This window comes from Prenolepis imparis, unplaced genomic scaffold (assembly GCF_030444845.1).
Source record: "Prenolepis imparis isolate NDT839.2.m4 unplaced genomic scaffold, iyPreImpa1.0 SCAF_9, whole genome shotgun sequence".
NCBI classification, from domain to species: domain Eukaryota; kingdom Metazoa; phylum Arthropoda; class Insecta; order Hymenoptera; family Formicidae; genus Prenolepis; species Prenolepis imparis.
The window spans coordinates 5,598,257-5,613,767 of NW_028141167.1; the positions used below are offsets into that span (position 1 = coordinate 5,598,257).

At 33.3% G+C, this 15,511-nt stretch overlaps 3 protein-coding genes across 4 annotated transcripts; 2 read left to right on the forward strand and 1 right to left on the reverse strand.

Annotated features, from left to right (window-relative positions):
* Positions 1–989: 989 nt before the first annotated feature.
* Mad1 (Mitotic arrest-deficient 1) lies at positions 990–3,929 on the reverse strand. 2 transcript variants are annotated; one of them, XM_083045768.1, is made up of 7 exons: positions 3,810–3,929; positions 3,373–3,633; positions 2,973–3,197; positions 2,445–2,881; positions 1,933–2,385; positions 1,536–1,834; positions 990–1,462 (listed from the first exon to the last, which is right to left on the reverse strand). In XM_083045768.1, exons 2-7 carry the CDS (start codon positions 3,631–3,633, stop codon positions 1,110–1,112), a joined length of 2,028 nt encoding a protein of 675 aa, XP_082901894.1. In that variant the 5' UTR covers positions 3,810–3,929; the 3' UTR covers positions 990–1,109. The 2 variants fall into 2 exon arrangements, with proteins under 2 accessions (XP_082901894.1, XP_082901895.1); XM_083045769.1 differs by having other exon boundaries at positions 3,827–3,922.
* Positions 3,930–3,992: 63 nt separating this feature from the next.
* On the forward strand, positions 3,993–8,478 carry Par-6 (partitioning defective protein 6). Its single transcript, XM_083045770.1, has 5 exons — positions 3,993–4,273; positions 4,359–4,584; positions 4,658–4,782; positions 4,864–5,142; positions 5,503–8,478. Exons 1-5 carry the CDS (start codon positions 4,220–4,222, stop codon positions 5,800–5,802), a joined length of 984 nt encoding a protein of 327 aa, XP_082901896.1. The 5' UTR covers positions 3,993–4,219; the 3' UTR covers positions 5,803–8,478.
* Positions 8,479–8,555: 77 nt separating this feature from the next.
* LOC145940522 (uncharacterized) lies at positions 8,556–15,511 on the forward strand. Its single transcript, XM_083045767.1, has 17 exons — positions 8,556–8,943; positions 9,337–9,489; positions 9,575–9,890; positions 10,064–10,350; positions 10,452–10,556; positions 10,626–10,694; positions 10,809–10,958; positions 11,073–11,279; positions 12,117–12,522; positions 12,692–12,916; positions 12,991–13,405; positions 13,486–14,176; positions 14,294–14,551; positions 14,634–14,804; positions 14,886–15,199; positions 15,296–15,362; positions 15,443–15,511. The coding sequence occupies exons 1-17, from the start codon at positions 8,734–8,736 to the stop codon at positions 15,509–15,511; spliced, it is 4,113 nt and encodes a 1,370-aa protein (XP_082901893.1). The 5' UTR covers positions 8,556–8,733.

The following is a 15,511-nucleotide window of genomic DNA, read 5'->3' on the forward strand; positions in this document are numbered from 1 at the left end:
AAGGGTGGACGCGGTAGTATCCTATATAGCGACTTAGTCACTAATGAAGATCACCGTCACAGTTCCTTCACCGAACAAAGCAATGGAAATCGCTCTTCTGGGACACACAGGCTTCCCCTTTCAGAGCACGTACGAGTGTGGTCGAGCGGTAACGTGTCCCGCGGGACAACCGCTGGGATGGCCCAACGCGATTTTCAACTTCAACGTAGTCCTCTCGCGAGATTTTTATGCGCGGTAAGAGGTCGGCGAGTTTTCTCGATATAACTTTTTATCGAACAATCATGGTAAGACATCATTGTGTCCTTGCAATTAATGAGGTCAGATGCGAATACAGCGAAGATTATGATCAAACTTGAGCTTTAATCTCTAATCAAGCTTCGATATAATTTTATACATATACACAAATTTTATATACATATATCATAGATTTTATACATACATATAAAATATTTTTGGAAATTTTTTAAATTTTATATTGTAAAATAGAAGAAAATAATTTTATTTTCGATCCTCCTTTAGTTGTATTTGTCAGCTCTTAAAAATTATTTAACTTTTTTGAAATTCTCTGATTTTATAAAAAATTTCGAAAATTTTATCTGAAATATTTTTATAGTTTTTTATAGAAATGAGTTATTATATATCTGAGATATTCGATATATACATAATTTGCTATATCGATATTTTTTGCAAAATACTTTTCGAAAAATCATTCTTGTAGCAACTGACTATAGAGGAAATCTGTTATTAACATAAAATGTAATAGATTTGAAATGATATTGTAAAAATCATAGAAAAAATCCAGAAATTATTATTATAAATATAATTATGATGATTATTTATAGAATATTTATGATATTCATATGTGAAATTAATTTTAAGTTATTTTAGCATTAATAAATTGATATATATGTATATGATATATATATATATATATATATATGAATGTGTGTGTATATGTATTAACAGCTTTTTATAGAGAAATATAGAAATTTATTAGGCATGTTCAGTGATAAATGTAATTCAAATAATATTACATTATTGTATATCGTATATTGCCTGGTTAACTCTATAAATAAAAACATTAGTTTCATTAATAATATAGAATAAAATTATGTCACAACATTTGTCACAGTTTGCTGACTAAAAAGATCGGATTGTACAGCATTAAGAAACATAGGAACACTATGCTGTCTTTGCAAATATTGCTCAATCAGACTATTTAAATTTGTGGAGAAGGCGGTCTCCAACATATCCACACCTTCTTCTCCTATATGGAAGAAAAGAAAATCGTCCGATGATTCTGCGTATTGACTCAATAGCTTATAATAACCTTCTTTTGTTCGATCCACTCTCCAACCAAATAACTGATAACACGCTTGACGAAATTCCTGTGATGATGCCTTAAAAGCTTCCTTCAAGCGTGCTATCTTTATCTCATGCGTTTGCTTCAATTCTACAATTTCTATATTAAAAAAATTAATAAATAGTTGCGCAAAAAATTGCAAGTAAGATGTAAATATCTATTATCTAGGTACCTTGCGTTTGCAACGATGATGTAGTTGCACCATAATTTCCTGATCCCACCTTGGCTCGAAGTTCTTCCACTTCTCGTAATAGAGCCGCTTGTTTTTCTTCGGCTTGTTTCTCCGCTGTTGCCGCGGGATTCATTGTGAAATGTAGAATTCGAGCGTTGCAATTGAAATCGCCCTTTAACGCTCGATGCTCGAGCTCGCCTCTCAATTTCTCGATCTCTTTTCTCAATTTATTACATTCGTTCTTCTGTGCGCCAACCTCGGCCGCTTCAAGATCTGCTTCCAATTTATTAACCAAGTCCCTGAAATATTAAAAATATTTTTTTTATAAAATATATATATGTATATAATTTTTAATTTAATCAAACATTTGCATATATGTACTAGTACATGAATATACCTATATCCATCTATAGCGCGTTCTAGAGCTGGTATTCTCTCGGTCATCGCATTGTTGCTGTCTATCGTCAGCTCCTTCTCGTACAAGTCTAATTGCTGTCTATAGCTGTCTCTCTCTCTGGTGACGAGAATCATCTTCTTTTGCAACCTGCTTACGAGCTTATTTAATTTCTCCTTTGATGATGTCACATCGGCAGCCAACTTCTTCGCATTCTCATAATTCTTTGCCAAATTCTGTGACTCTCGCAGTACCGCATCCAATCTTGATCTCAGCTGACCTTCCTCTGCTCTCAAGTCTACCTCAGCCTGTTGAAGTCGATTCAACTCTCGCTTTACCACCATTGGTCCACCAATAATGCCAATTGTTTCGTATTCTTGCAAGCGAAGCGCAAGCTCGGACCGCTTTGCCTCCAACATCGCCACTTGTTGCTCCACTTTTTCAGTGTGCTCTAATCTGTAACAAACCATGCATTGTTAAATTAATGTAACGTTTTCCAAACACATGAAAAGTACCTTTTTGTCATATTGGCCATTTGCTCCTCTAAGAGTAATTTTTCTCTGACTGACTCTTTTAGAACTGTAACAGTCTTTTTCATCATATTCAATTCTTTCTCGAAATCATTCGCTCTTGCCGCTTTTCCTACCAATAATTTGCCCTCTTCCCACAATGCTCTTTCTGACTCGAGTTTTTCTAACTTAATTTTCATATTCTGCAGTTCCACATTTTGTAATTCATAGTCTTGTTGCATCTTGAGATAATCCTTTATCCTTTCCTCCAACATTGCTGCTTTAGCTTCCGCAGTTTCCAATTTTAATTGTAATTCATTTGATTCACTAGTATCTTGAAGAGGGGGAGATATTTCTTTTGCGGAAGTATTTCTCACATTCTCTGACAATCTTGCATTTTCAGTTAACAATGTTGCTATCTTCTTTTCTAAATTGTTTCTCATCTAAAAAAATGTAAATAATTGAAAAATGTAAAAGTATATTATAGTATAAAATATATGAATTAATATGTAAGATTTATTAACATATAATTACTTGGGACCATTCTTTCTCTACAGCGGCTTCTCTTGCATCTTGGATTGTTCGTCGTGCAACATCAAGTCGGACTTCTAATTGTTGAATGGTTTGCCTATCCTGTTCCACCTGGATTTGTAAGAGACCTTTCTCCTTTTCAAAAATTTCTTCCATTTGTCTGCGTACATTGTGAAGCTGTTGCACAGTTGCCTCTTGGTGAGTCAATCTAGTTTTTAATGATATAACCTAAATGAAAAAATATATTTTTTTTAAAATTACTTCATATATTTATTCAGATTTTATCTATTTCATTAGAATTATATGGTGCATTTTTTTGTAATAATAATGTTTAATATATATATATATATATTTATTTACTTATATAATTATTATCATTTTTTTAATGTATATATCATCTTACCTCTCCTTTCATACGTCGCCATTCCCAAGGACTACCTGGGACAGAATCAGATTGAGTCTTGTTAATTATAGATGTATCAGATTCATCTAGTTTTTGTCGTTTTGGTGAGATAATGCTGTCATCACTATCACTGAATTTCGAACGTGTAAAGCTAGTTCCTGAGAATCGTGCTGTTGCTCCAGTACTTCTGCGATAGGATTCTGTTCCAGAACGTAGATCTTTTATCATATTTATAACACTTGTTGGATCCTGATCATCCATCTAGAAAAAATTACAAATTGCATTTTTTTTACAACTATATAACATTAACGTTTGGCTACATTAAATAATATACTACAATTTCTACATATTAAATAATACAATGAGTATAAAAATATAAACTGAAGTAATTAATAATTATCTTATTTCTGTTTTTAAGTTTTACACTATTTTCTTACATTTATCCTTTCTATACCTTTTACAGAAATTAACAGAATATATATAATAATAATCAGACAACACTGGATTCTGGATTCTGGATAATATCAGTAAAATACATACTAACAAAACAATGTTCAATCATCGATAATATATTTAAGTGATACAACCAACCTAATTGATAATACGGCGGCCAATCAGAAGCAACCTGTTTGTCATCTCCTCCAAATCTCATTGGAGTATTTCAAGTGGACAGTTTTGCTCAGTGCTGCTACCTATGAAAGAGATGAATGAAAAGACCAAGTTTTAGACACTGGAATGAAATCTATACGAGTTCAATGATTTATGCCCATTCAAGCTCGTTGCCAAAAATTAAAGGTGTCGACAGCGCGAAAGTGTGTCCATACTTGTTATATATTTCTACGCTGCTATGTCTAAAAAGCAGGACAAGGTGGACAACGGCATCGTCGCCGTGAAGAGCAAAGTGAGTATATATATCGTCAATAAAGGATGACTTTTGAAAGATGTTCAAATCATGCAAGTAGTGCATTTCTTAAATTGTTTTGCAGTTTGACGCCGACATCATCAGATTTTCCATCAATCGTAACGAGCCCATGAGTTATGAGGAATTTGGCAAACTGTTGGCGCAACGGCATGATTTAGGAGCAGATTTTACCTTTTTAATTTGGTACACGGATACAGACGGTGATCTACTTCCCATCAATAATGATAACAATCTGGCTAGAGCTCTATTGGCCACCAAGTGTCTGCTCCGAATTTTTATACAGAGAAAAGGTAAAATTATTCGTGATTTTGTATATATTTGGTGAATATGTATTAATGTTTCATTTAATTATTATTGCGGCAGGTGACGGAGCATGGGACAATGGATATGGGACAATAAAACCCAAAAATTTGATATCCAGTATCCTGGGTGGTACACCAGGAAAGCCAAAATCTATTGCTATTTCAAATCCACATGATTTTAGGCAGGTAAGTTTACACTTTGTTGATTATTCTCTAATGTGCTTCATAATATCAACTGACTTAGCATATAATTATTTTTGCAATTAGGTGTCCGCAATTATTGACGTCGACATACTGCCAGAAACTTGTCGACGTGTGCGTCTTTTAAAACACGGTTCCGATAAGCCTCTAGGATTTTATATTAAAGATGGTGAAAGCTTTCGCATATTGCCATCGTCAGCTGGAGGGGGAATTGAGAAAGTTCCAGGAGTGTTTATCAGCAGATTGGTACCAGGTGGTTTAGCAGAGAGCACAGGACTTCTTGCTGTAAATGACGAGGTCCTGGAAGTGAATGGTATAGAGGTTGCAGGCAAAACACTTGATCAGGTAAATAATATTTTTTATAGAAATAATTTTTTTATAAAAGTAATATATTAAGTCATTAAATGACTAAATATTAATACAAGAGTCGTAGTTATAGTTGTTAAAGCAGAATTATAGAATATAGTTTATTTGTTTGAAAAAAAAATGCATTTTAAAGCATATTTTTATCTGATATTTATACAATTATTTATATAGATTGTTGCTATTCGAGCAAAATGATTAAAGCACCTCCTATAGCATATTTAAAACATTCCCTAAAATAATTAAGGATTACCCTGTAAAAATAAAGTATAGCAAAATTTAGGTAGGGTAGCATAATAGTAACTCACTTTTTTTTTGTGCGGTTATTTATGTATGGAATAGGTGACGGATATGATGATAGCGAATTCCTCCAATCTCATTATAACCGTCAAACCGGCAAATCAGAGGGCAGCGTTGGCTGCACCTCGCCGCGGTTCGTTCTCACGTAATAGTCAATTGTCTTCGGGAAGTCATCAATCCACACAAAGTGCCGGTAGCGATGAGGAGGCGGACGAGATTGTCGATCTTACAGGTTTGACAATGCAGGACGACGCCTCGGCGTCGTCTACTCAACACCATCATTATCACCATCACCACCATCACCAAAATTACAGTCACGATCAGGGTGTTTTACATCTCTAGAGTGATTGGTTGATGGTGATCCAAGGATTATCTTGGACAACGGACGGCGTGATAGCCGCGCATAGCGGAAGTTGAGTCAATTTTGATCTATAACAAATTTTATACATATCTCAAATTAAAAATTTTATGGATTTTAAACTGGGATATATATATATATATATATATAAAATTCTTAAATATTCTTTTTTCTTAAGATACTACTTTATGTAATAATTAAAAATATTTTTAAAATAAGAATTATTGATATTTTTATATAATGCATATAAGAAAATTATTTGTTTTACACGAGTTTTATAAAATATTCTTAAGATAGGTCATAAGTGACTCAGAATTCGCTGGCGGAGGGTTAAATTATGCTCAATTTAATAGCGTCCGCTAATGTTTGCTCGTGAGAGAAGTTGTCTAGGAATAAGGCTCTATAGAGAAACACGTATACACGACAATAATCACGTTGATCCTGGAATTTTATGAAGTTTTTAGACAAGTTGATTAATGCGAGGAATGTTTGTTCGTTATAGTATAACGTCTTCGAATTATAAAATCAATACTTTGGAATAACTAATGTTATTCTATGGCTTCGACTCTGAAAGATAAATATCATGCCTTGCATGTAAGAATTATAAAATGGAGATCTAGTTATAAAGAATCGAGATAAGATAAGTGTACAGAAAAATTACGATTGGTTGAATCGATATTTCTTGCAAATTCCAAAAAAAGAAATATGGCGCGTGGTATTTCTTATTGTGAGAGACAGAGTAATTGTAGAATCATCGATCTTATACTTTATTGTTATTCTAATGACGTTATATCTTATAGAGGAGAGAGAGAGAAGGCAATGGATTATATTATATTGTACTTTTTACAGTATATTTATACTCTAGTGCCTTTCACGATCGTGTTGAACTTTTTTTCAAGTTGAACGTATAGCTCCATTGATCAAAATATTTTCTTTACATTTACGAATCATTGTTTCATAACACTAATCAAGATCAATTCAACATTATCCATTTTAGAAGAAATTTGGAAAAAATAAGGTATTTTATTTCCTATATATAATCAAAGAATAACCATCAAAAAAATTATATATAAGTCTGAAATAATTGAATTTCTTTATTTTATAAAGTATTATTTGTCTTATTTACTTACTACTCTTATTTACTCGACAGATTTGATATCGACTGTATTATTCAAAGTATTATAATTTTTTCATTTAGTAATTAATTATTTGAAACTAATATGTACTTAAAAAATGGATGAATATGAAATGGATGATTTTTTTTTATAATGGAAATCTTTGAAACTGGGGTAATTGCTGTTCATCCAGATGCTCATTAATGATACTTGATTGTACATAATGCATAGAAAAATGGGACTCAACAACTTTGTCTCGACTGAAAGAGGCCTTTATATTAATGTAAATAATGATCGCTAATCTCATAAAAGAGAAAATATTCATATAAATTTTTCTTGTAGTCTGATATGATGATAGCGTCTACAAAAAACAAAAGTGGCCTTACATTATACATCATTCCAGCTACTTTTAAAAATGATATAAGCATTCCCTTTTTTATAATGCAGTCACACGTCTATTCGTGTATCTACTTCGTCTACTCCCCACCTCATGCTTAGACTGTTGAAGTTTTTGAATTTTAATTTCATTTTTATCTATGTTATCTGTTATCCAATTGCAGACTGAGAAAATGCGTTTTTAGGCGGGTAGGTACCGATAGAAATATCAGGAAAATAACGATATCATATTTTCATGTGTAAAATATTGTTGTTTGTATATCTTGTGTGCCTTTATCAAAGTGGAATTAATGTTAGGAACCATTATTAAAATCTAATTATATATTTACATCGTTGAAAAGAGAAGAGAGCGAGATACCGAGTTTTTAAGAAATCTATACTGCCTTCATAACTATGCGCGAATCTATTTTTATATGCACTTGATTCCACTTTTTCTACTTAATTCGGAAAGACGTGTGTGAATGTGTGTATATATAATATCTCTCCTAGATTATTCTCTATTGAGTGTTAGTTTATCGTAATCGCATCAAGATATCACTTGGACTTCCGCGATAAGCGCATTTTTAATAGGTCTATCGATTGCCAAATTATTAATCGCATAATCAATTCCATCGAATATATTGCTAATATATATTTTGCATGTTTTTCTTTTTAATTCTCGAATGTTCTTATCTTAGCTCGGACGTTCATGCGTCACAGATCATGTATAATATTTAAAAGGGATGTCTTTCTTAGGGAAAATATAGTTATGGTATGCGAGTTGGAGAGAGTGCTTTTTCAACGAAAGAATGACTTAGAGAATTAACGTAAGATGATCTTAGGTTTAATCTGTATGTACTTCGTTTCTCTAGACGAGAAATAATTTTTGTACTTAACCAAATAGAGTGCGAACCGGACACATTTGTAAGAAATTCTTTTTCATTCGTACTTAGTGCTTCATCGAACCGTAGTTGTTACGTGGAGGGATGTCAGTGCTAAATTAGATTTCATGAGATGAAATTAGATATATATATTTTACGCAATAGTCGTGTAGTTCTTATATAGTATAAATAAGAGTTACTTAATACATTACGAGGACGAAAGTACTTATTAACGCTGTAATTCTTAATGGCAGCTTACAAAATAAAGATATTTTATTGTATTTTCTAACTTACCCTCTTATTTATGCTTATATAATTCCACATAAAATTCCACGTTCCTCTAATTATCCCGAGTATCGAGACGTCTTCCGTTACTATGGTGTATAAATAAAATATAGTACAGTCAACACCAAAATCTGTAACCTTGCATGGGTCATGAATTTTGTAAAAATTTGACGCTTAATTGTCATTTATTAAGCTTAAGGGAGCGACGAAAATCTTGTACATATCCGATCGTGAGAGGGATTTAAAACACCGGATAGACATGTCTTATGCCGAGCATGGACCGCGCATTTTTTTGGCGGGCAGACCAAGCAGTGGTGTACCCTTGACTTACGGGGATTACATCTTGCCGAAAAAGAGATCGGAGGGTCGTTTGAAGCTGTACAATTCGTGTATGGACATCCGAGCTTGGAGTCCAAACATCTTAGAGAGTACGCGTTACTTTCGCGAGCTCAACGAACATGACCCTGCGGTTTGTTTTCTTAATTGCGAATGTCTTAATTTTCTTTCAGAATACACATATCGCGAATTATTATTTATTAGAAATAAATATCTATATACTTCACAAAGTATAAACACATATGTGTACAATACATACATACAATACACATAATTACTTCTATATTAAAAAGTTCAGAAATTTTTAAATGAACAATCTTGAAATATGAATCGTTATTGATTATGGAAAAAAATAAGTGGAATGCTTATCATATTTATATTTCATGTTTATATCCCGCCCAGAAATTCAGCTTGCATATTAATCAGTACATTATACCATATTATTCATCAGCACGCACTTTATATATGCGTATTCATTAAATAAATTACGTTAGCAAATAACAGAGATAGAATGCATATTATACAGCCAGGAAGAGTGGTACCATTCAATGTGGTAATGGAAAACATGATAGGACTTACGGCTCAAGTTCAAAATGAGCTTCGCGTTGCGCGACGAGAACTGCAAAAATATAAATCCCTGAAGCTTACTTCGGAACAACAGAAATACCTGGAAAATTTCGTAAGTTTTCTGATTAATAATGCGCATGTTAAACCGCGCTATTTCTATAGAGTCGAGTTTGCAATATACTCCTCCTCCGTTGTAGGACAAAGCTACCGTCGTAATTAATGAGACAGAAGAAATGAAGGTTGAAGCTATAATAAGACCGCTCTCTCAAACAGGACGAGGATCCTTCAACGCAAATAAGATTGCTGCCTTGCAACATTCCGACACGTATCTATCGATGTATTTTCGCCCTGGTAGGAGATTTCGATACGATAGAGGAATCCACAATTTTTTCCTAACTAATACGCAGGTTTTGAGAGAGAATCTGAACGCAAAACCATTATCGGAAAATAATACTTATCTAATATCGCGCGTAACATCTTGCGATATATTAACCGAAGCTAGAGCCGCGCGAGGTAAAAAAAATTAGATTCCAATATAAAAGTTATTTTACAAGGATTTTCACTTGTCGAAAATTAAAATAAAACGTAAAATTAATCCTTTCTATGAAACAGTTTTCTTCGGCCAGTTTTAAAAATATATTCAAGTATAATTTATATTGCATTTTGAGCTATAATAAATTCTGCAGAGGACGGCAATCAAACGAGTACTTGTATCGAGTACGTTGACGCATCTTCTCAAGTGATGCAAGATGTTTGCGAAGTGGGTGTGCAAACAGACAAATATAAAAATGATACTTACGATGAACAATCTGTCGACTCGTCGTCTAGTCAATACTGTGAAAGTAGTGAAAGCGCATCCACATCTGAAAGCGAGTTAAGGATGAACTTGGATTCCGAAGTTTGTGGAAAAAATCATAAAGGAGTAATTATTCAAAAAGATTCGGAAATTATCGTTTTGAAGAACGAACTCGGTGTACGAAACAATATTAATTGAATGGAATTTTTATCGAAACGAAATTTTTATGTAACAAATATATTTACACACAACGAACTTCATTCGTCTTTACTTTTTAGATGAAGGAAGATGAGTTAGAAGAGCTACGAGAATTGAATAAGCATTTACAAACAATGTTAAAAGAAGAAAATGAAAATTCAAATATTTTAAGACGTAATCTTAATGTAAATCGATATTTATTGTTAACTACGTTAATTGAAAATTCGTGTAATCATTTAAATCTCATATCGTAGATCTTGCAAGAAAAGCTGAAAATAGTAAGCGAAAAGCGCAATATCGAAGTGGAAAATTTAAATGCAAAAGTAAGATGTCTAGTGTATATTTCTCGAAAGAAGATGTATACAAATAATTATTAATAATTTTATATAATCATATATATTTCTTTTAACTGACTTTTATTACTACCAACTATTTAGTTTTCTTCTTCGGAGTGTCTGGTGGATCAGTTGAAGACAGAATTAGGTAGAAAATGTCAAGTTTGTTATTTCCAATCGCAAGAAATACAAAACCTTAGGCAGGATGTTAAAGAGACAGAATTAATTTCTATAGAAAACGAATCTCTTACGGTTAGTACGCGAGACATGCTATATATCACATAATATAATCGTTTAGAGAAATTAAATTTGACTTGAGTTTAATTAATTGCATATAATACGCGCGATAAAACTATGATAAATTAGCGGAAGGTGAAAGAGATGGAGCATTTATCGAAAGAGGCGGAAAGCTGCGGTATTGCTTTAGAGCAGGTGAAAAATGTCTGGCGGGAGCGGGATATGCTTCAAGAACAATATTGTGAACAAAGTTGCACGTTGGCGGACAGAGAAGACGAAATAAAACGACTATTGACGTTGATAAAGCAAATGTCTGTTGCGGCCGACACTCGTGAGGTGCGTCATTTAGTGTCGTGTAATCACGTCATATTCTCACAATTTTAATGTCAATTCAATTAATAACAGGAAATAGATTTTTTTTTGTTTTCGAAAATATCAGTACAACGTCGCATTACCTTAAGCTTTTAGCTATAAAAATATACATAATTAAATTTTATTAATTACAGCCTTATCGATTATATTGAAGCTATAGAGAGAGTTACAGTTTTAAATAAAAAAAAAGAGAGATTATATAGGAAAATGTAGAGACAATGTTTTAATGAAATACTTTCTTCTTTCTTTCGCAGGTGTAGAAAATAAATTTTACAAGTAATATATAAAATAGTAAATGTATATAAAAAATTGATGACATTGCGCTTTGTAAAAATAATTAGATATATAAGATTATATCAATAAACTCGCGATGCCTAGGTATACGGTAATCAATTCTAATTCTAAATCTTAAATTGACTTTACGGAGAAATATACACAGAGAGAAAATTTTCTCTTAGAATTTACCTTGAAAATCATGATAATCGTGGGACAATATGCTATGGAAAGAATTTTATGAGAATTTTTCTGATTAATATTTATCACAATAAAAATAATAATATCTATCAAAATGTGTTTGATTAATTTTACTATGCAGTTTAGTAAAATTAATCAAACATATTTTATATTTTATTTTAATAGATATTATTATTTTTATTGTGATAAATATTAATCAGAGAAATTCTCATAAAATTCTTTCCATACCATATTGTTCCACGATTACCATGATTTTCAGGGTAAATTCTAAGAGAAAATTCTCTCAGTGTATAAATAGATACATGGTAAAATTGTGTTCACGATCAGGTAGAGATGAATGATGTAGTGGCCAACTTGAAAAATGAGATTCAGGTGAAAAACGAGAAGATCTCGCAGTGCGAAATGCAGCTAATTTGTATGGAGCGGGAAGTCGGTAATCTGACTGACATGCTGAAAAGTAGTCTGAACAATTTGGACGAGTCTAAGATAGCGTATGAGGGGATTTGCGAGTACACCAAGTGCGAGCACGACACTTGCTTAGATGTCCAGAGCGCGTTGTCCTCTTTAAAAGCGTTCATAGCCGAGTTGGAGGAGTGTAAACTAGAACGACGCAATCGTCTGCGGGAGATAGATAACTTAAAGGCTTATGTGGCATGTTACAGCCAAGAGTCCGCCAGCGAGATTACAAACACAGATTTTGATACCGGACATGGATCGATCCAGCCGGCTGCAGGTATATTCCGAGGCATAAGTTTAAATAATAATGACGCGCATAGGAATTAATTCCACATTGGCGGATTGCATATTATTACATATGGATCGATATTACGAGTGCGTATTAATAGATAATCTGCGATGATACGCGCGCACAGATTCTAATCAATTTCAATTTAATATCGCAGAAGACTCCGCGTCGAGTAATTGCGGCGATTGTCAGCATTCATCTAAACAACTGATTAATGTTCAAATTCAGTCGGATGATATTGACTCTAGCGCGATGTGCTCCGAAGAGTCGGAAAAGGTGGAATTGAACCAAGTAATTTCGTATGAGGAAATCGATCACGCCCTCGCTACGCATATCAAACGTTCAATCAACAAGATACATGAGATATCCACAGTTCTTCAAGGTATAACATATGCAAAGTATCTCGCGTAGTTTTTTTGATGACATGTCGACTGACAGTTGTACCAATTCGTTAAGGCGCCGGGGATTATCACGTGCAGATTGTTAAAGAGTACGCGAAGCAGCAGCAAGAGCTGCAAAAGAAGGACCTCGAGATTACGAAATTAAAACAAAAAGTGGCGGAGCATATGTTGCAGAGAGGAGAAGGGGATTGCATGATTCAAGAGCAGATAAGAAAAAGGATGCTGGAGAAAGAGAAGATGTTGGAAACTGTAATAAATAAGAGAGACGCGGAGATTGAGAGGCTGCACGAAGATCTTCTCGCGTTAGAAAATCAAAACGTTAATCTTTTCGACACAAACACCGCGCAAAACGAGGAATTAAAGGTACAGAGAGACCAGATACGTAAGTTAAATCAACAGATAGATGATCTACAGCAGACCATCAATATTTTAAAAGAGGAAACGAATAATATCGACAGCGTGAGAAAAGAGTTAGTAGCTTTGTTATTTTTACCATGAAAAATATTTGATCGATATCTTTCTTAAATCGATATTTATTTCGGTTTGGTAGATTGATAGAACTGCAGATGAAGAATAACGATCTTAAAAATAAGCTAACACAAGCTAACGAGATTATTTCTAAGAATGTTGAAATAATAGCGGATCTGGAACGTAAGGATGAAAAGAATAGGATGGCTTTAACGCACGGAAGCATCAGATACGACGCCATGATAACGCAAAAGCAAAGCGATATCATGAAACTGCAGGAGGAGAATCAATCGTTGCAAGATCAGTTGAGCAAAGTTGTAATTGAACTTGCTCGGAGCAACGACACGATTTCATTATTGAGAAGAGAGAGCGACAATATGGCCGTGATAAATGTTCTGCAAGGAAATCTATCGGATTTAGATATGGATAAAGAGAAGCTACTGGCGAAAGTGGACTATCTGAGGAGCGAGGTAGTGAGTTGTCAAAGTTCCACGGCGAACATCGAAAATGAACTGAGCACGTTATCGCATAGAAATGAGATATTAAAAACGGACATAGACACTGTGAGAAATACTAACGATCAATTGTTATGCATACACGAAGACACGAATAAACGATCTTTGAAAGATACACTGTTTACACTTCCTGGAAAAATTTATGAGAAAATCGTGCGTCTTCGAACGGAAATTAAAGAATACGACAAAGAGATGGAGAATGAACAACAGCAAAACGAAGAAATTTTCGAAAATGAAAAAGAGAAGCAACAGACAAAAGTATATGTTGATGAGGTAAATATCATAATTTTACGAAATATTGGTGTTTCTTTTTTATCACAAAGACCAATTAATATCACAGATATGACTTGAATAATGTTAACAATTTTTTTCAAGTCTTGTCAACAAGATGAGGAATTTTACATGAATCAAAGTAAGCATGATAAATTTGCTCCGATCGCTCAAGAAATAGATTGTAATTCTGAGAATGCTGTGCACAAGTTAAGACTTCTCGAAGGACAGTATGAGAGCAAACTGCATGAAATTAAAAATTTGATAGATGACGTAAAACTGAGAGATTACGAAATAAAGAATCTTCAAGAGTGTATTACCTATCTGTTGCAGGAGAAGAACGATTTACAAACTAAAGTTAAAGTATATATATATATCTCTTTTTCCTTTTGCAGCATTTTTCTTTCGAACAATTTTTCTTACAAATACTTTAATTTTCCATCAGTGTCAGGTGGAGGAATATCAGAGCAAATTAGCGTTGTTGAAGAAAAAATATGACAGTAGTTTGAACGCTTTTCGTAAGAGACATAACGAGAACGTTGAAAGATTGCAGACCCGATTCGAAGATATTATGAAAATCGAGAAAAGCCCGTTTGACGCGGAAAGCTGGTTACAAGTATGCGTGTGCGCAAATAGTAATCGATTAATATGTAATTTCTTTTGTGCGTCGCGATTTGTTATCAATTATTTTTTCTAGTCGCTGAACTTGAAGGAACTTACGGAACTACATAATCGAATCAATATTTTGAGCTCACACGCAGCTGAGAATATTGAATCAAACATTACGCATACCGAAACGAGGAATCATTACAGTCCTCGAAATAATTCCGAAGAGCATAAATTCTGTAATAAGTTCACTTTACATAAGCAGTACACGAGAGAGAATAAGGTTTTAAATAGAAAATCAAGTAAAGATGAACTGATTTCTGAAAATCTGAAAATGGAAAATAATGAAAAAATTGCTATAACAGAATTATATTCTCGCGATTTAAGATTTAAACAGAAACATAGGTAGTATATCTTTTTTTGTGTGTATATATTTATTTATATTAATTTTGATAGAATATGTATTAATCATTTATATTTTTTGCAATATAAACGATTCAGATTTTTCGATGATGGAAAGAAACAAACGGAAAATACGGAATCGCCTAAACCTAGAATAGACAGAACCGTAAGTGCACGATTATTTCTAAATTATAACATTACGTCCATTATTGCGTTAAAACGCACATGCGAAATAATACGTTGCAGCTTGATTGGCAAAGAGAAAAATTTATCTATCAATGTAGCATACATCACAAATTGAACAATGCTCGCTGA

Coding starts and splice junctions, on each gene's coding strand:
- Mad1 (XM_083045768.1), bottom strand. CDS start 3,633: ATGGATGATCAGGATCCAACAAGTGTTATAAATATGATAAAAGATCTA. Junction 3,198..3,372: donor GGCGACGTATGAAAGGAGAG/GTAAGATGATAT, acceptor TTTTTCATTTAG/GTTATATCATTAAAAACTAG. Junction 1,835..1,932: donor CGCGCTATAGATGGATATAG/GTATATTCATGT, acceptor TTAATATTTCAG/GGACTTGGTTAATAAATTGG.
- Par-6 (XM_083045770.1), top strand. CDS start 4,220: ATGTCTAAAAAGCAGGACAAGGTGGACAACGGCATCGTCGCCGTGAAG. Junction 4,274..4,358: donor TCGTCGCCGTGAAGAGCAAA/GTGAGTATATAT, acceptor ATTGTTTTGCAG/TTTGACGCCGACATCATCAG. Junction 4,783..4,863: donor ATCCACATGATTTTAGGCAG/GTAAGTTTACAC, acceptor TTTTGCAATTAG/GTGTCCGCAATTATTGACGT.
- LOC145940522 (XM_083045767.1), top strand. CDS start 8,734: ATGTCTTATGCCGAGCATGGACCGCGCATTTTTTTGGCGGGCAGACCA. Junction 12,917..12,990: donor GATATCCACAGTTCTTCAAG/GTATAACATATG, acceptor CAATTCGTTAAG/GCGCCGGGGATTATCACGTG. Junction 14,552..14,633: donor ATTTACAAACTAAAGTTAAA/GTATATATATAT, acceptor ATTTTCCATCAG/TGTCAGGTGGAGGAATATCA.